The sequence below is a fragment of the Elephas maximus genome, chromosome 4 (assembly GCF_024166365.1).
Source record: "Elephas maximus indicus isolate mEleMax1 chromosome 4, mEleMax1 primary haplotype, whole genome shotgun sequence".
Classification (NCBI taxonomy): domain Eukaryota; kingdom Metazoa; phylum Chordata; class Mammalia; order Proboscidea; family Elephantidae; genus Elephas; species Elephas maximus.
The window spans coordinates 61,239,364-61,263,996 of NC_064822.1; the positions used below are offsets into that span (position 1 = coordinate 61,239,364).

A 24,633-nucleotide genomic window follows, 5' to 3' on the forward strand; every position below is an offset into this window, starting at 1 on the left:
TTTAACAGATAATGCATGTAACATGATACAAAATTTAAAACATATTTAAAAAAAATGGTACTGTGAAGAGTAGGTCTACTTCTCATTTCTAGCCCTTAGTTCTTCAGTCCTCACTATCTCTAGAGGTAACTACTATTCTTTTGCATGCTTTTAATGAAGAGTTTGCAATTTCAGAAAGCGAACTACTTCAGCAGCGAGTTCATGTAGGGTAAGGATCATGCCTTTTCTTTTCTTTCTCTTTTTTAAAAGCTTTTTATTTTGAAATAATTCTAGGTTGACAAAAACTTGCAGATACTACAGAACAGTTCTGTATACCCTTCATCCAGCTTCTCCCAATGGTTATATTTTATGTAACTATAGTACAGTAGCAAAACCAAGAGATTGACTTTGGTACCATGAGTGTGTAGTTCCGTGCCATTTTACCACATGTGTGGGTTCCCCACTTGAACTTTGTTGATGAGGATGAGGTGGCACCACAGGTTTTTCAATGGTGCTTTGACTGGAGTAGGGCAATTATTGTCTACACATTTTTTTCTCTTGGTAAGCTGTGCTTTCCTGTTCTTCTGGCTGGAGACAGCAGGTTTTTCTCAGGATGTTTATTGTCTGTGCCCATAGGTGTTTCCAGGTTGCCAACTTCTCTAGCATCTAGTCCAGGATATGTTAGGCAAAAAGAAAGCCCGTGGAACTCACCGCCATGTTGTTCCTCTGGTTCTTAGATCTTAACCCTTCTTCCTTCATTCCACCTTCTAGAGTCCTCTTATGTTTGTTTTATATGTCATGTTCAAGGTTTTTTAGCTTCCCTTAGTGGGAGGAATAAAGATAAGTGTGTCTACTCCATTTTGTTCCAGAACTGGAAGGAATCATGCATATTTTATTTGTTTAGACTATAAAATGTAGATGGAATCCTGGTAAACACTTTTCTATATATGAAAAACAAAAGAACTTTTCATTTTGTTCTTTTCCATTCTACCTGCTTTTCCAAAGCCATTTCTTTACTTTAATCCACATGTTTGCCTCAGCACTTGTCTTCATACGCTATGTTTGGGGACCTAGTGAACAGCCCAAGGGTCTAGGACATAGAGATATGGTTATGAAGGACCCATAGTAGACTGAGGACTTTTTTTTTTTTTAATTTTTATTGTGCTTTAAGTGAAAGTTTACAAATCAAATTGGACTGTCATACAAAAATTATAAACACCTTGTTATATACTCCTAATTGGTCTCCCCCTAATGAGAGAGCGTGCTCCTTCCCTCCACTCTCTCTTTTCGTGTCCATTCTGCCAGCTTTTGACCCCCTCCACCCTCCCATCTCCCCTTCAGACGGGAGATGCCAACATAGTCTCATGTGTTCATTTGATCCAAAAAGCTCATTCTTTCCCAGTATCATTGTCTATCCCATAGTCCAGTCCAATCCCTGTCCTAAGAGTTGGCTTTGGGAATGGTTCCTGTCTTGGGCTAACAGAAGTCTGGGGACCATGACCTCAGGGGTCATTCTAGTCTCAGTCAGACCCTTAAGTCTGGTCTTTTTATGTGAATTTGGGGTCTGCATCCCGCTGCTCTCCTGCTCCCTCAGGGATTCTCTGTTGTGTTCCCTGTCAGGACATAGACTGAGAACTTTTAACTTTTGTCTCTGGGGAACAATTGTGAGTGTTTCATGCACAACGATGACAATTAATTTGTCTAAAACATATAGAAGTTTGAGGTGTGGAGGCAGAGGAGTTACTGCAAGCTGGGGGATGGTCAAGCCTCATTGTACAGTATTGTGCAGAAGGTGAGCAGAGGACAGAGAAGAGTGAAGCAAGGTCATCCTCTGAAGCTTGCCCCCAGGGGCTCCCTCCAGCTCATCTCTACTTGCTTCCAGGCAGCAGGGTCTTAGAAACCAGCAGGGAAATCTTGCTTCAAGTTCTTTGAACGGTGTACACCTACTATGTTCAAGGCCCTGTAGAGTTAGAAACAAAGGCATCTAAAGACATAGCTCCTACTCTCAAAAGGCATGCATACAGTACAGAAGCTTGCAACCTTGTGGATTCTTTTCTCAACATGTTTATCTCCTTCTGTACCCTTGAAACCCTGGTGGCCTAGTGGTTAAGTGCTATGGCTGCTAACCAAAATGGCAGCAGTTTGAATCCATCAGGTGCACCTTGGAAACTCTATGGGGCAGTTCTACTCTGTCCTATAAGGTCACTATGAGTCCGAATTGACTTGATGTCAATGGGTTCTTTTTTTTTTTTTTTTGGTTTGGTATCGCACAACTTGGCCTTACCTGCTCTGCTGGAGAGATAAAACAAAAACAGAAGAGAGAAAGCCTCTCAACCAGACAGCCTGAGCCATCATCCTGATTCCTGGGGCAGTGCAAGGTGTGCCCAGGTGACCTGCCCATTGCTGGGTGGCTGCCATGGCACACTCCACACGCCTGATGCTGCACGGGGAGAAGCTGGCAGCTTGTGACAGCTTTCCTGACTGGAGAACATCTGGCTCAGCAGGCGGGATGTCATCCATGCAGCTTGCCAGAGACAAAGCTTACAAGATTCAGAGCCTCAGTGTACCTGGAAAGTGACGCGGTTAGCCCTGCAGGGAGCTAGGAGAGTCTCGGGCACAAGATGATGTGGAGAAACTTCTCCAAAGCCCTCTGCATTGGGCTGGCTCTGATCATTGCTGTCAATATCCTTTTGGTATTTTACACCAAGGGAAGCTTACAAAGCCTGATTCTGGGTACGCTCCACAAGGATCTTCCTTTGCCTTTGGCTGAGTGGGATGGGGCAATGATAAAGAGACTCTCTCACTTGGAGGTGGATTTTCAACATCTGAGTAAGTTGATAACACCAACTTGGAGGGAATGGAGGGTGTGTGTGTGGGGCGGGGGGCACACACAGGAAGTAGAAACAGGGTCCTAAAAAAAAAAAAATGGGCAAGAGGCAATCTTTTCATCTCTCAGTTTAAGTATCTATAAATGGGAGGTAAATATGGAGATTAGGGGAGTAGAAAGGTGAGATTAGAGCAGCAGTTTGGGGAAGGAGAGCAGGGTGTTACTATGTGAGTAGCGTGTGTGTGCATACACCCATGTGATCACATCTGTATAGGTTCAGGTAGAGAAACTGAGGCTCAGATTAGAATATCTGAGAGGTGCGGAAATACATAGGCACAGCCCTGTCTTTAGGATATTTGTGGCAGGGCCTGGTACACAGAGCTGGGCAATCCCAGGAGCAAAGGTCTCACTTCCATTTTGCTGCTGTCAGGACCTAGTGGATAGCTTTGTTAGAGGAGCTAAGATCAAATCCTGATACAGCCATCATGGTTGTGAGACTTTGAGCAAGTGCTTAGCTATATCAGCCTCAGGTTCCTGATCTGTAAATGGAGATGATGATGATGATAACGATAACAGCGCCTACCTAACCTCACAGGGCTGTGATGATATAGTGCAGTAATTAATACATGCAGAGAAGGATCTATAAACTGATAACGTGCCAAATCGTAACCTCTTCATTGAAAGTTCTTGGTAAGAGTCAGTGAATTCTGGCTCACTAGGAACTCTGACTGCCCTTGAGTTGTATGTGCCTCCGCATCTGACTTCAATGAGAAGTGACAATTTTCCTCTTGCCCTTCAAGTGACAGGGATCAAACTCTTGAACTTCTGAAGTGAGGTGTTCAGTGTGTGAGGCTGAATGTGACCGCTGTGTGTGTGTGTGTTTGTGTGTTTGTGTGTATGCGTGTGTGCCCTGGCATGTGGGTACTGGAGTTGAGGAAGGTGTCTTTTAAAGTGGGAACCTAGCATTATCATGTTTCAGAGTGAAGGGGAGGAATGGATGAAGAAAAGATAGGAAGAGAAAGAGGGAAGAAGAGGGGAAATCAGAGAAAGGGAGAGAAAGAGGAGGAAAAAGATGGAGACAGAAAAGGAGGAGCAAAGAAGTGAGAGTCCAGGGAGAGGGAATGAAAGAGTTTATATGCGGATAAGTTGAAGAAAGGGAAAGCGGAGGTGGGGGAGGGGAGAAAAGGAGAGAGAGGGAGGCATAAAACACCTTAGCACCTTTATTAGTCAGGGTTCTACTACAGAAAAGGAACAGCTAAGGTATATCCCAAAACCTATTGCCATCAAGTCTGTTCCAACTCACAGCAACCCTATAGGATGGGGCTGTGATAAAGAGACTTTCTCACCTGGAGGTGGATTTCAATGTCAACAAAGTACAACTGCCCCATAGGGTTTCCAAGGCTATAATCTTTACAAAAGCAGACTGCCTTGGAGTGGCTGGTGGGTTTGAACTGCCCGCCTTTGGGTTAGCAGCTGAGCACTTAACCACTGCACCACCAGGACTCCTTAAGATATATAAACCAAATCAACCCAAACTCATTGCCTTCTAGTCAATTCTGATTCATAATAACCCTATAGGAAAGAGTAGAACTGCCCCTTATGGTTTTGAAGGAGTGCCTGGTAGATTCAAACTGCCAACCTTTTGGTTAGTAGCTGTAGCTCTTAACCGCTACGCCACCAGGGTTTCCTTAAGATATATAGATCTCTCTATATCTAAATATCTATATACCTGTATCTTAGGTAGTTGTGGAGGCCTGGTAGTTAAGCGCTTGGCTGCTAACCAAAAGGTCGGCAGTACGAATCCACCAGCTGCTCCTTGGAAACACTATGAGGCTGTGCTACTTTGTCGTATAGGGTTGCTATGAGTCAGAGTTGACTAGATGGCAACGAGTTTGGTTTTTATGTAGTTGTGGGATCTAGCTGGGTGTCTTAGTTGTCTAGTGCTGCTATAACAGAAATACCACGAGTGGGTGGCTTTAACAAAGATAAATTTATTCTCTCCCAGTCTAGTAGGCTACAAGTCCAAATTCAGGGTGTCAGCTCCAGGGGAAGGCTTTTTCTCTCTGTTGGCTCTGGGGGAAGGTCCTTGTCATCAACCTTCCCCTCGTCTAGGAGCTTCTCTGAGCAGGAACCCCTGGTCCAAAGGACATGCTCTACTCCTGGTACTGCTTTCTTGGTGGTATGAGGTCCCCTTGTCTCTCTGCTTACTTCTCTCTTTTATGTTTCAAGAGATTGGCTTAAGTTGTAGATTAATCTTGTTGTTTGAGTCTACATAACTGCCACTAATTCTATCTCATTAACATCATAGAGATAGGATTAACAACATATAGGAAAATCACATCAGATGACAACATGCTGGACAATCACACAGTACTGGGAATTATGACCTAACCAAGTTGGTAGGTATTTTTTGGGAACACAAATCAATCCATGACACTGGGCAAATTCAAAATCTGTAGGGCAGGCAGGAACTGACACTGTAGTCCACAGGGAGAATTTATTCTTCCTCTGGGAAACCTTAGTTTTGCTCTTAAAGGCCTTTCAGCTGATTGGATGAGGCCCACCCACACCATTGAGAATAATCTCCTTTACTTAAAGTCAGCTGATATTTGGTGTTAATCACGTCCTCAAAGTATCTTCACAGCAACACCTAGGTTAGCAATCGATAAAGTAACTGGGTACTATAGCCTAGCTAAATTGATACATAAAACAGCATCCTCTACATCGCCTCTCATAAGACTTATATTTTATTTTAGTACAATTTTCAGGAAGGCAAGTTTCATAAGGGTCAGTTCATTGAGTGTCTTATCCACCACTCTAATGCCCCATGTCTGGCACATAGAGTTAAATAGATGAATAAATGAATGAGTGAGTATATGAAGGAGAGAACAAAGGACAGGCAGGCAGGGAAGCAAGGAGGAGTGATACAAGGCAAGACAGTGAGTGAGATAGAAGACTGCCATTTGCAGGAGCTCTGGCTTTGGGGACACCAGCTGGGTTGGACATTGTGCAAATATGCTTGGTTTCTCTTCCCTGAGGAGGAAGCCTGTGTACCTAGGCTGGCCATCCTAGCTCCACTGTCACTTCCAGGCAGAGCACTCAGAGAACACAAGGACTCTCTGACTCAACCCCAGGGACCTGTCATACTGACTCAGCCTCCTCCAGCCTTAAAATGGCAGGAGTTCTGTCCGAAGCCCCGTCATTCTTTCTTTCCACTGGGACAAAACATGCCACTAGGAGCCATCCAATTCACTTTTCCTTCCTTCTTTCCAATGACCAGTTCCTCCTTTTCTTGTTATTCTCATTTTATTCACTCTAAAATAATCTGGTGTCAGGGTCTCACTTCCACCCAAGATGAACCTCAAGAATGTTTTCTGGACCCAATTTCCAGAGCACAAATGCCCTTCTTTCCTGCAGTTCTGAAACTGAAAGACTGTTCAATTACCCATTACTAAGCCATCCTGGCTGATCATTGCCTTCAGGGATCCAGGAGGACTGAAGAAAACCCTAAGTCAATAAATAGATATACTTAAGCAAACTATGTAGATTATCAAGAGCAAAAGCAAACACATAAATGTCAATTATATCCCTGTTGAGGGAGGGGTTGATGACTCCAAACTAATTTGATGGAACCTCCCTGGAGTTCTTAGCGGCCCCATCAGAGTGATTCCATTGCGTGTGTCCCCTTTGAAGCTTTGTAGAAATCATGAAGATGACCTGGTGTGTTTATCCTGCAAGACCCTACATACTTACAGCCTCGAATAGACTCAGGTCCAAACAATTTCATATTAATAGCAGTGAAAGAAAGAAAAATCAGAGATCCTCCTACAAGGAATATAGAGGAGTTTGGAGTCCACAATGATTACAGCCTTAAAAACTCTATGGGGCAGCTCTACTCTGTCTTATAGTGTTGCTATGAGTTGGAATCGACATTACAGCAACGGGTTTATTCTCCTTTTTTTTTTTTGGAGACCAGAGAACCCAGGACAACCCTGTGACCCCCCTATGCTTTGCTCTGAAGAGTATGAATAATAATACTATTTAATTTGAAATACTGTAAAAATTCTGCTCTCACTTTTGTTTTTCACCTGAGTAAATATGCATAGTACCTGTGTAAGTCTTCTTTGATGAACCCATAGTTTATTTTTCTTCCAGAGTTCACTGTGGCTATTCTTTTTATCTTAAGCACTTCCATAGTTGACTTCCTTTCACCATTTCCTTCTCCTTGGGCCAGTCTTACTTCACCTTCCAAACATGTCCTCTTCTCAGCTACAGGATCTGCAACTGCTCTGCTTCCCTTTGGTGGGGGTGGGGGGATGTATGTGGATCTGAAGGAGGTGCTGGGTGGCACAAAGAGTTAAGAGCTCCACTACTAGCTGAAATGCTTGCAATTTGAACCCACTGAGGCCTGGTGATCTGCTTCTGAAAAGACACAACCTTGAACATCCTATGGAGCAGTTATACTCTGCACACATGGGGTTACCATGAGTTGGAATCAACTCGACAGCAACTAATAACAACAACCACATATGGATCTGAAATTCAGCCCACATTCTGCTCACCAAGTTGTGTGCTGCAGCATGGAGCTGCACCCACCCAGAAAAAATTCACACAACTGTGATGTCCCCTTGCCAAGCTGGTACCCCTCGTCTGCAATCATCCAGAAAAAGGGGTGCCCTCTTCTGACTTGCAGGAAGGTGATGCTCTGAGTCTGATTGAAATTTCTTGTGGATTTAGGGAAGGGTTAGTGAGAAATAAGTGGGTCCATATGGCAAAGTGCCTTGATTACTAGTGAGGGGATTAATATTCAGAAATGACATAATCAAAGCTGTGCTTGGGAAATATTAATGTGGCTCTAGAATGAGACCAATTGAAGAAAGTAGAAAGCCAGGAGGCTATTGTAATAGGCTCCACCCTATTATAAAAGACTGGCCACCCCTTTCTTCTGCTGACATGTCCCCTATTGACCTCCTTAACAAGTTTTCTTACTCATTATAGACTTAACGGTGCCAAGTTCATAGTCATTGTCTCTACCACAAATCCTGCTATAATCCTGGGCCACTTTAGTGGTCTGTGGGTGACCCATCCAATACCCTGGTCTTCCATCTACAAAGCACATTTTCTCTACTCTCCCCCCGCCCATCCACTCTATCCTTAGCAACTGAACAGTGCTTAGCACAAAATAAAACCAGTCAGTGCTGAATCAATTCTGACTCATGACGACCCCGTGTGTTTCGTAGTAGAACTGTGCTCCATAGGGTTTTCAATGGCTTATCATTCAGAAGTAGATCACTAGGCCTTTCTTCTAAGGCACCTCTGGGTAGACTTAAACCTCCAACTGTTTGGTTAGCAGCTAAGTGTGTTAACTGTTTGCACCACCTGAGACTCTTAGCTCAGAATGGAAGTCCCATAAATCTTTGGTGAATGGATAATACAGATGAGAGTTAATAAATAATTGAACTGGAATAGAATAGAAAGGAAAGAATGAATTCTATCACAACAAGGTAGACACTGCTTAAATAGGTGGCTGAATAGAGATGCGGAGGAGAGAGTCAAAGGAGATAAGAATTAAACGAGATCTGAGGTTTTCAAGTCTCCGGAGCTGGGAGACCATAGTTTGTACCATTTGCAGAAATAGGAGAATAGCCTTGGGGGACTTGGGGACAGGGAGGTGATGAGTTCGGTTGTTAAGGAATTTGGGGAACTTGAAAAATAACAAAATGGGAAATGTCTCCAACAGCCAATTGAGATAATAATGACATTGATGTTCATCACCATCACTGTAATTATAATAATCAACATTGACTGAACATTTATTAAGTGCCAGGCATAGTTCTAAATGCTTTACATGTATAAACTCATTTAATTCTCTCAACAAACCTACGAGGTAAGTACTGCTATTATCCCCATTTTACAGATGGGGAAACTGAGAGGTTAAGATATTTTCTTGAGGTCACACAACTGGTAAGTGGCAGAGATGAGATGCAAACTCAGTCTGACTCTAGAGCTACAGATTGTAGAGTGGATAGTTGCTTAGAGGTGAAAGGCAAGACCTTGGAGATAGATGAGATCATCAAGGAGAGAGATGATGGAGGACAGGACTGAGTGCCTGTGTTTGGAGGGACAGGGCAGAAGAGCTTATAGGAATCTGACTTTAATTCTGTGATGCAGAAAGTATTCACTGAGAGAGAAATGATGGCGGCAGAGGCAGGGTAGGCTGAGGTGAGCCTGTGTGGGGACAAGTGGCATTGGCAGCCAGAAGCAGGTCAGATGACACTAATGCCTCTTCCTTCTTCTGTTGACACTCTCCCAGCCGATTGGTCACTTGCCCAGACCCCAAGATGGAGCTGGATCATGGGCCTGGTATCTGGTGACAAGGCTATTGGTTTTGATGGTGCTGAAGGAGAAGCTATATTTAAAACCAGAATCAGACTTAGCTTAGCGAGATGCTCCTGCGATAACAGAGACACTCTCCTGCTTCCCTTAGGTTAGGTGGTGGTGAGTCTTGGTTTGCCAGGGTTAGTCTCAGTTTATACTTGTTGTCCTAGCACAATTTTTAATCCACCCCGTTCGCTCTGACAAGTGTCCCGATACGATCGGTAAATTACATGTTCAGCCCTAACTTAGGAACACATCGTCTCTGAACGGATTGGCAGGCAGAAGCACCTGTGCTGAGAGGTCAGTTTTTCTTTCTTTGCTGTGGAGCCCAGAGTTGAGTTTGAGAAACTCTGATGTGCTTATGCTGAGATTCTCTAGCACAAATCTTACAGGGCTGTTGTGAAGGGGTTGTAAATAATGGATGGAAAAGTGCTCTGAAATTTGTAGGCTCTTTTCCAAAATCAAAGCATCGTTTTACTCTTGGTATTATGGATCCTAGAAGGCCCCCTCTGCATAAAAGCATCTTCTGCCATTGTTCATCCTTTTCAGTTATGGCAGTGTTTCTCAAATTTACCTGAGCATTACATTTATCTGGAGCAATTATTAAAAAATAGAAACTCCCAGGCTGCACCTCAGACCTGCTGAGTCAGAATCTCCAGGGGCCGCCTGGGATCCTGTATTTCAAACAAGTTCTTAAAGACATTCTTATGATCAAGAGGAGTCTGTAGGTGATGTAAATGGCTAACACACTCAGCTGCTAACCAAAAGGCTGAAGGTTTGACTCCACCCAGAGGCACCTCAGAAGAAAGGCTGGCGATCTACTTCTGAAAACCCTATGGAGTGCAGTTCTACTCTGATGCACATGGGTCACCTTGAGTTGGAGTTGACTCGATGGCAGCTGGTTTACTGGTTATGATCAAGAAATTTGGGAAGTATAGGGTTAGGGCATCTCCAGTTTAAAAGTTCATAGTAAGTCAAATTATCTGAGAAGTGAAGGAATGGTGAGCAATGGTGGTGATGGTTGGAATAGATCAAACATTGTCAGCCACTAATAGTGTAGTGGCAATGTTCCTCGAATTTTATTTTACAGAAGAATTACTCCTTGAATTTTTTCAAAATGGAGATTCCAGCAACTTCCCCAGCCCCTATCCCTGCCTGACTCTGAGATTCTTTAGTAGATTTGGAGATAAGCTGGGATATGTAGGTTTTAAAATAACCATGGTAGATGATTCTGAAGTAAGTGGTTCTCAGGCCTCGTCCTGAAAAACGTGAGCTTATTATCGATCTATTTCTCAGATTGCAGTCAGTCAGAGAGGAACCTGGAGAGGTGGGACTCAAGATAGATAAATTTTCATGAAGCTCAAGGGAGAAGTGTATCTAGCACTTGCCTTGGCAAGATGGCCTTACATGGCTCTGTCAAGTTCCCTTGACATATCACATGTTCTGGAACAACAACAACAACAACAAACCAGTTGCCTGTAGGGTCGATTTCAACTCATGATAGCCCCATGTGTTTTCAGAGAACTATGCTCCATAGGGTTTTCAATGACTGATTTTTAAGAAGTATATCACCAGGCTTCTTCTGAGGTGCCTCTGGGTAGATTCAAACTGCCAATCTTTCAGTTAGTAGCTGAGTGCTTAAACATTTGCACCACCCAGGGACTCGTGTTCTTGGTCAAGAACATGTAAACCTTAGAACTTGAAGAGATTCATATTTCACGGAAATTAAAATGGGTAGCTATGCCCAGGTAATTGAGGATTGACTGAATTTTTTTTCCCTCCTTCATTTGCAGAAGAAACTATGGAATTGGCTATGAAGCAACAAGAAAATGTTAACAACAGACTAAAGCAGGCAGTGGAAACCATGGCGAGTGAGACAAAGCACAAATTCCACAAGAAACTCTTCCCAAACTCACCGCTTTTCAAGCAGTGGGGTGAGGGTCTTTCTGAGGCCCAGCAGAAAAAGGCCCAGGACCTCTTCCAGAAGTTTGGTTACAACGTTTACCTCAGTGACCAGTTGCCCATCAATCGTACCGTCCTAGACACACGAGATTCCAGGTGGGCTGGGTGTCTCAATTCACCTGGACTTTAGTTTGATTTGGGATGAATTTCAGGAGTCATCTATGTCAAGGTTTAGAAAGAAGTTTGGAGGAGGGGAAGGTTGATGGGAAAAGGATTTAGGACATAGAAAATTCTGGCAGGCTGACTGAGTGGAATTGTTGTTTTTACTCCATTTTATAATGTTGGATCCAAGAAAATAACTGTCTGGTCCAAATATTTACAGTCCCTTGGAGATAAACAGAGATGTCAGAAAAACAGACACCCTTGAGTATTCTACCACTGGATCTAACCCATAATTTTACAGATGAGGAAACTGAGTCCACGAAAGAGATAGGACTGGTGTGAGTCACGCCAATGTTACCAGCTCTACCACCTACCCTGGTGTCTCAAATTCTTTGCTGGGCTTCCTCTGTGAAAATGAATCCAATTTAATGAACCCTTTCTCTCTATCCCCTTCTGTTTTCTCCTTCCATTTTTTTCTCCCTCTGCCCCTCTCTAGCTCCTTCATACTTTTTTTTTACAACAGCTGTGTTAAGATATAAATCCACGTGCCATACAATTTGCCCATTTAAAGTGTACAATTTAATGGCTTTTAGTATATTCGTAGATGTGTGCAGTCATCACCACAATCAATTTTAGAATATTTTAATCACATCGAAGAGAAATTCCATACCCTTTAGCAGGCACACCCCACTTCCCCAAAACCCCTTCAGCCTCAGAAAGCCAATAATTTACTTTCTGTCCCCATGTATTTGCCTACTCAGGACCGTTCATATAAATGGAATCATATAATATTATGTGGTCTTTTGTGACTGATTGACTTAGCATAATATTTTCAAGGGTCATCCTTGTTATAACCTGCATTACTACTTCACTGTTGTTTATGATCAAATAATATTCTATTATTTGGATATCACACATATAGATTACCTATTCATCAGCTGATGGACATTTGGCCGTTATGAGTAATGCTGCTATGAACATCGGTGTAAGAATCTTTGTGTGGACATGTGTTTTCACTTCTATTGGGTATGCAATCTAGTTGTAGAATTGCTGGGTCATATGATTTCTCTATGCGTAACCTTTTGAGGAACTGTGTCATTTTACTTTCCCTCCAGCAGTGTATGAAGCTTCCAATAGTGCCCCACCATCCACAGCATTTGTTACTGTCTATCTTTTTTATTATAGCCAACCTACGGGATATCTCACTGTGGTTTTGTTTGCATTTCCCTGATGGCTAATGACCTCGAGCATCTTTTCATGTGCTTATTGGCCATTTGTATATCTTTGTTTGAGAAATGTCAATTCATATGCTTTTCCCCATTTTCAAATTGGCTTATTTGGCTTTTAATTATTGAGTTACAAGAGTTCTTTATATATTTTAGATGCAAGTCCCTTATTAGATATATGATTTGCAAAAGTTTTCTCCCATTCTGTGTGTAGTGTTCTCACTTCTTAATGATATCCTTTGAAGCACAAATGTTTTTAATTTTGATGATGTCCAATTTATTGTTTCTTTGGTTGCTTGCGTGTTTGGTGTCATATCTAATGCAAGGTCATGAAGATGTATGCCTATGTTTTCTTCTGAAAGTTTTATAGTTTTAGTTGTTCACTTAGGTCTTTGATTTATTTTGAATTAACTTTTATACATGATGTGACATAGAAGTCTAACTTCATTCTTTTCAATGCAGGTACTCTATTGTACCAGCACCATCTGTTGAAGAGGCGGTTCTTTCCACATTGGATTGTCTTAGAACTCTTGTTGTAAATCAGCTGGTCATGGATGTCTGGGCTTATTTTTGGACTCTGAATTCTATCCCATTGATCTATATGTGTCTTCTTGTGCCAGAAACGCACTGTCTTGATTACTGTAGCTTTGTAGTGTTTTGAAGGCAAGAAGTGTGAGTCCTCCCATTATTTTCTTATATTTCAAGATTGTTTAAGCTGCTCTGGAACCTTGAAATTCTATCTGAATTTTAGGATCAGCTTGTTAATTTCTGCCATGAAGTCAGCAGGATTTTGGTAGTGATTGCATTGAATCCATAGATAAATTTGGAGAGTATGGCCATTTTAACAATAATAATAAAATCTTCCAGTCCATAAATACAGGAAATCTTTCCATTTATCTAGGTCTTCTTTAATTTTTTTCAATGATGTTTTGAGTTTTCAGTGAATAGGTTTTACACTTCTTTTATTAAATTTATTCCTAAGTTTTTCTGATGCTGTTATAAATAGAATTTTCTTAATTTTTTTTAAATTGTTTCAAATCTGTAGAAATATAATTGATTTTTGTGTATTGATCTCATATCCTGTAACCTTACTATATTAATTTATTAGTTCTAACAGTCTTTCAGTAGATTTTAAAGGATTTTATATACAGGTAGTCCCCAACTTACAATGGATGGGGTTCCATTCTGATGACTCTGTCATAAATCAGTTTCATTATTATTGCCTTTTAAGATCAGTTTCATTATTATTGCCTTTTATTATCAATATCTTTATAAATCCAATCTTTATTTGCCTTTGAAGGTTGGAAACATTACATATAAACTTGCAGATATATTTTAATATGTACATACATAAAAAAATAGACAAGCCATAAAAATTTACTCTGATAATGAATGATGTTGGCATTTTGTCAGTTGCAGTAATAACTCCACTTGTGGAAGGTTCTGGATCATCTGGATTATCCCTGGGGATGGGAATGGTGTTTTTAGTCAGAAAATGAGTGCGGTTGTCCTTTTCTTTTTTTCTTCATGTGTTTCGTGGTAACATCTCGCTGCTTCCCTAATCTGCCTATTGACTTTAGCAAAATGACCAGCATTTGGGTCCATGTTTTTTCAAGGAACTGAAGTCTCTAGTTTAGTTTAGAAAAAATTCAGCTAATCCTTTCCCTGTAAAATTTTTGACAACTTCTCTCTTTCCTCATTATTTCTTTCTTCACCAGCATTTCTTTCCTCTTCAAAATTCACTAAGTCCTGATCTTCAAAATTCACTAAGTTCCCCTTCTTTGTGATCTATGAGCTGTTCCACATTGGCAATATCAAGTTCTAAATTCAGCATTCTTACCAAACAAAAAGCAAAATGACAAATGTAATTTGAACCATATCAATCTATGAATAGACTAGATAACCTAATTATAAGATTGGATTTTTAAGACTATCCCACTATATGCTGTATAGGAACACACTTTATATTGAGAGATAAAATAGGTAGAAAGTAAAAAGGATGTAAAAAGGTATTTTCTGCAAAGAGCAACCATAAGAAGGCTGTCAGTTTTTGCTTTATGTATTTAGGATTCTGTTGTTGTGTGCAGATATGTTTGTAATTGTTATATCTTCCTGATGAACTGACACTTTTATCATTACAAAATTTCCTTCTTTATATCTCATGACATTGTTTTTTTTGTTCAAAGATTACTTTGACATTAGCCTGGCAGTTCCTCAGAAAGTTAAACATAGAGTTACAATATGACCTAGCAATTCTACTCCCAGTGTATACTCCAGAGGAGCAAAACCACATGTACACACAAAAACATGAATGTTCATAGAAGCATTACTTTTAATAGTCAAAAAGTGGAAGTAGTCCAAATGTCTATCAAATGATGGATAGGTAAACAATATGTGGTATATCCATACAGTGGAATATTATTTGACCATAAAAAGGAATGAACTAGTGATACATGTCATAACACAAATAAACCTTGGAAACATTATCCTAAGTGAAAGAAGCCCATCGAAAAGACCTCATATTGTGATACCATTTTATGAAATGTCTAGAATAGACAAATCTATAGAGACAGAATGTAGGTTAGTGGTTGCCTAAGACTGGGAGTTGGGGTGGTTGTAGGGAAATGGGGAGTAATTCTAACGGGTATGAGTTTTCTTTAAGTGTGATGAAAATGTCCTAAAATTAGATAGTATTGATTGTTTCACAGCTCTGTGAATATTACAACAATCATTGACTTGTATACTTTTAAACGGTATATATTGCATGTGAATCATATCTCAATAAAGATGTTAAAGAAAAGGGGGGTAATCCAGTGCCTAGCATACGTAAGCATTTAATACATGTAGATTAAAACTTAAACATAAGCGTGTGTGTGAAGCAGAATCCTCTGGACAGTTTGTGCTGTCTCTACAGTGATGAAGTAGAGAGTTTTATCAAAGATGACTGAAGTTGTAAGAAGATGGGAAAAGGATGGTGGTAATGACAGAAAGAAGGCACTGGCAGAGAGGCTAATTTGTTATGGGGGAGGAATGGAAGTTCCTTTTGGGGCACATGGAATATTCAAGTAGGAGCATCCATTGACAATTGATAAAGAAGAAATAGGTTTTATCCCAGTAGCAGAAGAATTTTGGGTAAACAAATATAAAATATCCTTATTACTACGACAAACAACTGATTGAGTTTTCCTATCAATCACTTTGGGGTGCTGGCAGGTTGACTGATATACTACACCATCATACATAGAGAAGGGGAACATTAGATAGGTATCTTTAAGTATTAAAAATAATCAATATATGGTTATAAATAATGATCCTTTACAGGTGTCTTCAGAAGGCATATTCTTCACAACTCCCATCCCTCAGTGTCATTCTCATATTCATGGACGAAGCTCTGTCTGTTATACGACAGGCCATCACTAGTATCATCAACCGGACCCCCTCTCGAATGCTGAAGGAAATCATCTTGGTGGATGATTTTAGCTCAAATGGTGAGAAATATGATCAAGGAATAATAGTAAAAATTTCCATTTATCAACTTTGTTAGTCTGTAGGGAAGGTGAAGGGACCATTTATTGAGGGTTTATTTGCCAAACAAATCTTCACACAAATGAAGACAGTGGATCATTATCTCAACCACACAGAAGAGGAAAGACACAGACAGATCCCACGGTATGTCCAAGCCACATGGGGAGTCAGTGGTGGAGCTGGGAGTCAGGCCCAGGACTGTGTGCGTCCAAAGCCACCCTTCCTATGCACCATGAGTGAGCCTGAGGGGGTGAAGTGGGGTCCAAAAGAAGACTCTAGACACCAAGAAGGGATTTGGAAACACTCCATATGAGGGAAACACCAGTCTTCCTGGGTAATTAAGCCTGGAGAAAAGAGGGTTTTGAGTGCTAAAATCTTCACAGTGGCAATGTCTCTTGCTTATAGGATAAGGACCCCCCTTGTATAGCCCGCCCCGGGAGGACACCTGAGAAGCTGGGAAAGAGTGGACCTTGGTTCACACTTTCTGAATTCATAATTTCGGTGCTCTTCCTTTATAAGCTCTGTGACTGTGAACAAATTAACTCCTTCTCTGTGCCCTTTATTACTTGCAAAACATGGTTGTTGACAACAATGATGACTATCTCATGATGCTGTACCAGTCTAGTATCAGTTGCCTTCGAGTGGATTCTGACTTATGCTAACCCCATGTGTTAAAGAGTAGAACTGTGCTCCATAGGGTTTTCATGGCCATGACCTTTTGGGAGCAGATTGCCAGGCCTTTGGGTAGGTTCAAACCACCAGACTTTTAGTTAGTAGCTGAGTGCTTAACCATTTGTGCCAGGGACTCCCATGAATGGGGTTGTAGTGAGAATTAAATGTTGTAATAATGATAGCTAACACTGTTTGTTCTAGGCACTTTAAATGTATTGACTGTTTTAATCATCACAACAATCTTATGGGGATGGAACCACTTTTCTACCCATTTCACAGATGCAAATAACTGAGGCATACACTGGTCAAGGAACTTGTTCAACATCACACAGATGGTAAATAGTAGAACCAAGATTTGACCTTATAGTTCATTCCAGAGACCTAGTGCTAACCATTGGTTTTACTGACATAATACACAGATTATTAATAGCATGTAGCACAAAAGTAACCTCCCAGCACGGGTTTACTATTAATTTTATTAATCTTGGAAACTAAACAAATGAATTAGAACAAAGTCATACAAGCAGAGATTTAGATTAGCTATAAGGAAGAATTTTCTGACAGTAAGGGTTTTGAAGGAACCCTGATGGCGTAGTGGTTAAGAGCTATGGCTGCTAACCAAAAGGTCAGCAGTTCCAATCCACCAGGTGCTCCCTGGAAACTCAATGGGGCACTTCTACTCTGTCCTTTGGGGTCACTATGAGTCAGAATCGACTCTACGGCAATTTTTTTTTTTTCTTTTTAAGGGTTGTGAGGCCTGAGGGAAGCCGAATATGTTCCTTTTCTGGGGATCTTTAAGTACTGGACAGGCAATTGCAATCTCAAGTTAGGGGCAGTTTGATTTGAGAGAGAGAGAGAAAAGCACAATGATTTCTAAACGTTCCTTTTTGGATTTTCGGACACCAAAAATACTCCTTTTCATCCATTAAATTTCTTCCTCTCTTGTTTCAATATAATTGCACACACACACACTATATACATATGTGTGTGTATATATAGACAAACCCCAATTCTGACTCATAGCGACCCTACAGGACAGAGTAGAACTGCCCCAGAGGGTTTCCAAGGAGTGCCTGGCACATTCGAAGTGACGACCTTTTGGCTAGCGTCATAGTACTTACCCACTATGCCGCCAGGGTCATATATATATATATACACACACACACACATATATATATGCACACATAAGTGTATATATATATATATACACATATGTATATATATGTGTGAATATATATGTACATGTGTAGTATGTATATATTGTATTTTGCTTTAGGAATCTTACATATGTGTGTGTGTATATATATATACGAAAATATGTATATATGAATGTAAGATTCCTAGAGCAAAATGCCACTGAAAACCAAAGAAAACAGAATGGCTAACTTACTTTGTTTGTGGAGATGAAGACTGATACTGAGTTGCACAGCTGATTTTGTAAGCAAGAAATAGGAGCTGGATTAGAAAGAGCTCTGCCCTGGATAGCTGAAGTCACCCTGGCTGTTCTACCTGGCTCTGTAAGATGACATTAGGCAAGTTGTCTCACCTATCTGGGCCTCAGCTTCTTCCTGGGGAAAGTTGGAAGACCTCTGTGGATATTGTTTTTCTGATAGAAAAAAATAATTCAATGATTATATAATTCCATGTCCCTTGGAGAGCAATTAAGAATTAATTCAAGACTTTTTCCTATGGAACAATAAAATAAAAAGATGCAGGATTATGACCATAAGGTAGACAAGCAAAGAGAAGTCAAACAAAGCTCTCTATTGCTCCTAGCTGGTCACACATCCTTTCCCTTGGGCCTGGAACCCATTTTTGTTTTCCATAGAAACAGTTTGAGTTGGCACAGAAGAAGGAACAGCTAATCAGGCTTTGACTGGTGTTACTGGGAAGGAATCAGTGCTGTCATTAAGCATAGAAACATCAGCTAGATAGTGTCTACAGGGCATAGCTCCAAAATCTGTTTTGTGCTTAACAGAGGAAAATAACTAGAAGTCTCTACCATGTGTGGTATAAGAGAAACTTACTGTGTGACTTTGCCTCATTTCCTCATCTGCAAAACGGGAAAAATAATGGTGCCTAACTCGCAGGATAATTCTGAGGATTAAAAAATGCGTGCAAAATCCTTACCATGGAGCTTGGCTTTCAATGAATATTAGCTAGTGTTACTAATTCTTGTTGACCTTGGTGTCATTTGAAATGCAGCAACCTGATGTTGGTGATCTTTCTTTTTCCCTTCTTTTCCTGAATGTAAACCTTCATTAGCAATCAGGTCAAATGTTTCATGTAGCAACAAACCTAATCCAAGCATTTTGAAAATCACATCACTCTAGTGGTATCCTGTATTTTCTCCCCAGTTTTAGGCAACTACTTACTGACAACTGTTTATTGAGTTTTTACCCTGTGCCAGGTACTGTGCAGTGAAGGGGAGGTCAGAGGTTTCAAGGCGTTGCATATAAACTGATAAGGCAACACATACCTACGGAAAGACACCTCAGGGCATGAAGAATGGTGTGTAAATTGAATGAGCTGTCAGGAAGTGGAGGAAAACCTGGAGAGGGGGCTGGGATGATCTAGGGAGGCATTCTGGAAAAGAAGGGCTTGAGTTGGGACTTGAAGGCTTGGTAGGACTTGAAAAGGCAGAGAATACAAGGGAAGAATTCAGTGGGGAGGATGGTAGGGAGTGGAGAGAAAAACAATGAGAGCCAAGATGCAGAAGTTAGAAGCATCCTGAGCTGACGAGCCTGGAATTAAGAATTTGGAGAGGGGATCAGTAGGGGAGCAAGGCTAGGAAGGGAGCATATGTTTACTTTAGAAGAGTCATTGAAGGGTCTTTAGAGCTGGTGCTGGATTGTTGTTATTGTTGGGTACCCCCAAGTCAGCTCCAACTCACAGCAACCCTATGTGACAGAGTAGAACTCCCCCCATAGGTTTTTCTTGGCTGTAATCTTTCGGGGAGCAGAGTACCAGGTCGTTTTCTCACAGAACCACTGGTGGGTTAGAACAGACCACCTTTTGGTTAACAGCTGAGTGCTTCACCATTGCCCCATAAGGGCTTCCCTGTGCTGGACTACAGGCATTATTCTGAATAATAATTTGAAATTTGGTGTTGGAAGGGTTCTGACAGATTATCCAGTCCTTCTAAGTTGAGAAAACAGAGGATACACAGATGGGAAGTGATGCAGAATTAGGTAGTAATAGAGGCCAAAGTGGAGCCCTGGTGGCACAGTGGTTAAGAGCTTGGCTGTTAACAAAAGTCAGCAGTTTGACTCCACCAGCTGCTCCTTGGAAACCCTATGGGGCAGTTCTACTCTGTCCTATAAGGTTGCTGTGAGTCGGAATCAACTAGATGGCAACAGGATTTTTAGAGGCCAAATTAGAGAATAGATGGAATCTATGGCAACACCTTCTGATTATTTCCTAAAAGTAGGGCCTGTGTGAGTGTAGGGACTTGCCACCTTGACTTCTCCTAGCTTAATCCCAATAGGAACAAATAGTCTTCAGACCCATTGACTCTGAAGTAATTGAGTCAGTAATTGAGTCAGTTACCTTGAGCGCACCCGGGAAAGCTCTAAAATGGTGCAATTTTTGGTGCCATAGTCATGTAGGTATTGATTGATTCCAGGTCCTGACCTCTTCAGTCCTCACAAATCTACTCTTCTTCTAAGAGAGGAACCAGCAACAGTCTCATCCCTTGATTGTAGAGAGGAGGAGAGAAGAAGGAGGAAGGACTTGATAAACCCAATCAGGCATGTACATAGTTCTCGAGGCAATATTGTCTGCTAGTTAAAAGCATTATAGGTTCACATCCTGGACATGTCACTTACCAGATGTGTGACTTGGGGCAAGTTTCTTGACCCCTCTGTGCCTCATTTTCCTCATCTGTGAAATAGGAATACTGTAATGCTTACCTCATAGAGTTCTTCGAGAATTAAATGAATTTATATTGTCAATGAATAACTTAGAGTCATTTGGTTAGTGAACCACACTGCTTAGTGATTTGCATGCAATTTGTTTACATAGATGTGAGGAAATCAACTGATAGACTAAGTCGAGAAATGAAGGCATGGACAAGATTTATAAAAGAAAGAGGCGAGAGGGACAGGAAAGTAGTAAACAGTCCGCTAACAGTGAATCTTGCTTGCATAATTTGGGGGATAAACTCATTAGCTAGAAGCTGGCAAAGAGATTCATCTGGCTGTTCTGTTCCAATTAGTCCTGAGTAGGCCAACTAGGAGTATCACAAAAAACTGCATTTTCCAAAAAACTTTGAGTATAACTATGGAGAAGACGTTCCAGGCTATCTCTGTGCAATGTCTGCCAGTGTCTTTTCATCAGTACCTCTGACATAGTTAGGCCAGGTCTAACTACGGGATCATTCTCATATGAATTTCTCTATATACTTAAAGCACTGTGCAGATAGCTTAACTGAGAAGGAAAGGAGAGAGACATGTTACGCGTGAGATTTGGACTGGTAAGATTAAACCACAGGATGAGGCACAGAGGAAAGATAGGTGCAAGAGAAACATTACCCATTTTGTCAGCCTAGGCTCTGGAAGTTCTCAGCCTGGGTTGGAGGTGGTCCAACCACAACTATATAATAGTATGAAATTTCTGCATCACATTGATTATTATACTTAGAAGTTCTATAGATGTGTGTTTGATTGGCAGGAGAACTAAAGGCACCTTTGAATGAGAAAATTAAGTTTTACAATCGGAAGTATCCAGAACTGCTGAAAATAATACGACACACCAAGAGAAAAGGTCTTGCTCAATCACGCAACACTGGCTGGGAAGCTGCCACAGCTGATGTGGTTGCCATCTTGGATGCTCATATTGAAGTAAACATCGGGTGGTAAGAGATTTCTTCTTCCGAGACAAGGGAGAAAGGAGATAGTGCACATTTACTGAGTACAAAATGAAATATTATGGAAATAGGGAAAGTCAATAAAAAAAGGAAAATGTACAAAGGAAAGCTCAAAAGAGAGAATGCTTTTACTTAGGGATTTTGTCTGGCTCAGAGAAGTAGTCTAGTGTTAGACAAAAGTCAAAAGCAGTGGGCTGGTAGTAATGACAGCTGGATCCTGGCCTTGACTTTGCCAAATACTTTGTGACTTTGAGCAAGTCACTTCATCTAACCAGACATTTGTGTCCTTATCTGTAAAATGAAGAGATTACCCTTTGGTGACTCCTAAGACTTTTCCCAGCCCTGAAATTACATGATATAAAGAGAGGTCTGTTCTCTGGAGCATGTGAAGAATCACATGAAAAAGAGAGAGAATTTTGGGAACAGAGAGACCCAAGAGATAGCATAAATTCAGGCAGAGTAGTAAAGGTTCTGGTTCACAATGGCCTCGGTCTGGTACTTGGGTCTTAATTTCAAATCTTCTTTTGACATGGGACAGTCGCTAGCAAGCCCAGGTATCCTAGGAACTGCAGAGAGTCTCTGGACTCTGGAGAGTCCTACTTACCACCCAGCACAGCTTAGATGGATAAGGTACTCAAAGTCAGGGCAAGGTGCTTGGCGTGGCCTTGTTTGCTTGCTCCTGATGCTCGCCCTCACATCCAAGCTGGGCTTGCAACACACTCCTCTTCCAGGGCAGAGCCCATCTTGGCTTGGATTCAGGAAGACCGCACCGTGATTGTGTCTCCAGTGTTCGACAACATTCGTTTTGGTACCTTCGAGCTGCAAAAGTATGCACTGGCGGTTGATGGGTTTAACTGGGAACTATGGTGCCGTTATGATAGTCTGCCACAGTCCTGGATTGGTCTGCATGATGCCACTGCTCCAGTGAAGTAAGTCTGGGGGTGCTCAGGGAACAAGATTCGTACAGGGGAAGGCAGAATTTAACTGTGGGTTTTGTTTGTCTTTGGTGGAAGTGATAGGGGTTGGTGGGAGAAGTGGAAGGGGTGGAGTGAAGGATAGGGGATAGGGAACATCAATGAGCTAATCCCAAATAAAGAATCACAGACACCCTGGGCTGTTTAGGGACTTCCAAGCAAAATCAAACAAAGTACCTGACATTTAAAAATTTGGGGGGTGGAGTGGGCGTGGGTCAAGTTCAATTTCACAAGCTAAGAAGTAGTGACACCAAAATGAAAAGACATAATTTCAATATAATTCGACAAGGGTGATAGCATAGGGAGCAAGGGAAGCCTACATGCACTTAGTCCAGCTTGAAAATTTAAGGAGGACCTTCAGGATGAGGAGATACTTAGGTAGAATTTTAATTTTTTTTATTGTGGTGAAAATATACACAGCAACACACACATCAATTCAACAATTTCTACATATGTAATTCAGTGACACTGATTACATACTTCAACCCGTGCAACCATTCTTGCTATCCTTTTCCAAATTATTCCACCACCATTAACATAAACTCACTGCCCCTTAAGCAAAAGCTCCCCTTTTTCCCCCTCTCTCCCACCCTTGGTAACCACTAATGGTTTTTGGTTTCTATGTATTTGCTTATTTCATGTAAGTGAGATCATATGATATTTGTCCTTTTGAGACTGACTTATTTTGCTCAACATAATGTTTTCAATGTTCATATGTGTTGTGTTATGCATCAGGACTTCATTTCTCTTCATGGCTGAGTAATATTCTATTGTGTATATACCACATTGTGTTTATCCATTCATTATTTCGGTGGAATTTCGAAGATCAAACCATCATTGGGCTTCCCAACCCTCCCCTCCATCATGACCCGTTCCTCGTAGAGGGATTGGTGACTCTCTTGTTGTGTGCTCTACAGAAGTCCTTCCATCATGGGTATCCTGGCTGCTGACAGGCTCTTCCTGGGAGAGATGGGGGCCTTGGATGGCGAAATGCTAGTCTATGGAGGACAGAATGTGGAACTTAGCCTGAGGGTGGGTACATTTCCCTTCTCTTTATGAGGCAAAGCATCAAGGGAGATAAAAGGAGAATCTCTGGAGCAAGATCAAATGTTCTCGGCTCAAGAGTTGGACAAATTCTCATGTTTCCAGATCATCAAACCAAGGAGGACTAGTCTATAGGGCTTCTAGGGTGGAACTTTCTGGTATGGGAATATATAACCTGGGTGGTACGGGTGGGAAGGGGTTGAGATGAGGCTCACAGATGGCCTCCATATTTTCCCTGAGGAATCCACATGTTTGCCAAGCATCTCCCAGAATAAGCCAACTTTGGGGAAGGCAATTTCCTGTAAGGCCATGATGCAAGTTGCTTTGTGAAAGATAGTGAAAACTAGGGTGGGAAGAGGGACTAGGGAATGTAGACACATGGGAGCAAACCTGTTTCTGTATGGACAGCTAGAGCAGCTGACAGCATGAGGAAATTCGTGCTGACATGTAGTCTAGTCTAGGGATGGGCAGTATAGCATTGAAATCCTTGAACCAATTCCAGTTCTGACCAAATTCCTGTGTCTAGGACAACAGTGGCTTTACCTTCAGCAGTGCTGCCTCTTCTCTGCTCTAGCTGCTCTCCATTCTTGCTTATATCAGATGAATAACCTGGATTTTAGTGCTTTCTAAGGATATTCAGGGGCGTTCATGGTTCAGGGTCAAATTCTTGCCTTCCATGTTGGAGACCTGGGTGTGGTTCCTGGCCAACGCACCTCATGCACAACCACTGCTTGTCTGTCTTTGGAGGACTGCGTGTTGCTATGATGCTGAACAGGTCTCAGCAGAGCTTCCAGACTAAAATGGACTAGGAAAAAAAAAAAAAAGCCTGGTGATCTACTTCTGAAAATCAGCTGTGAAAACCCTATGGGTCCCAATGGTCTGATCAGTAACCAATCAAGGGGATGGTGCAGGACCAAGCAGCATTTTGTTCTGTTGTGCATGGGGTTGCTATGAGTTGGGGGCTGACTTGACAGCAACTAACAACAGCAACAAGGGAATTCAAGGTGCAAACTGAGATGGTTGGAGAAATTCCAGGTGTAAATTTTATGTTATACCTGTGTATTGGATAGCTATTGT

At 41.5% G+C, this 24,633-nt stretch overlaps 1 protein-coding gene across 1 annotated transcript in view; it reads left to right on the forward strand.

Annotated features, from left to right (window-relative positions):
- Positions 1 to 2,600: 2,600 nt before the first annotated feature.
- GALNT8 (polypeptide N-acetylgalactosaminyltransferase 8) overlaps positions 2,601 to 24,633 on the forward strand; it is a 36,806-nt gene continuing 14,773 nt past the window's right edge. Inside the window, exons 1-6 of the mRNA XM_049884809.1 lie at positions 2,601 to 2,808; positions 10,978 to 11,242; positions 15,796 to 15,962; positions 21,343 to 21,526; positions 22,270 to 22,467; positions 23,430 to 23,544. Coding sequence (XP_049740766.1) covers positions 2,601 to 2,808; positions 10,978 to 11,242; positions 15,796 to 15,962; positions 21,343 to 21,526; positions 22,270 to 22,467; positions 23,430 to 23,544 — 1,137 coding nt within the window. The remainder of the gene's footprint in view (positions 2,809 to 10,977; positions 11,243 to 15,795; positions 15,963 to 21,342; positions 21,527 to 22,269; positions 22,468 to 23,429; positions 23,545 to 24,633) is intronic.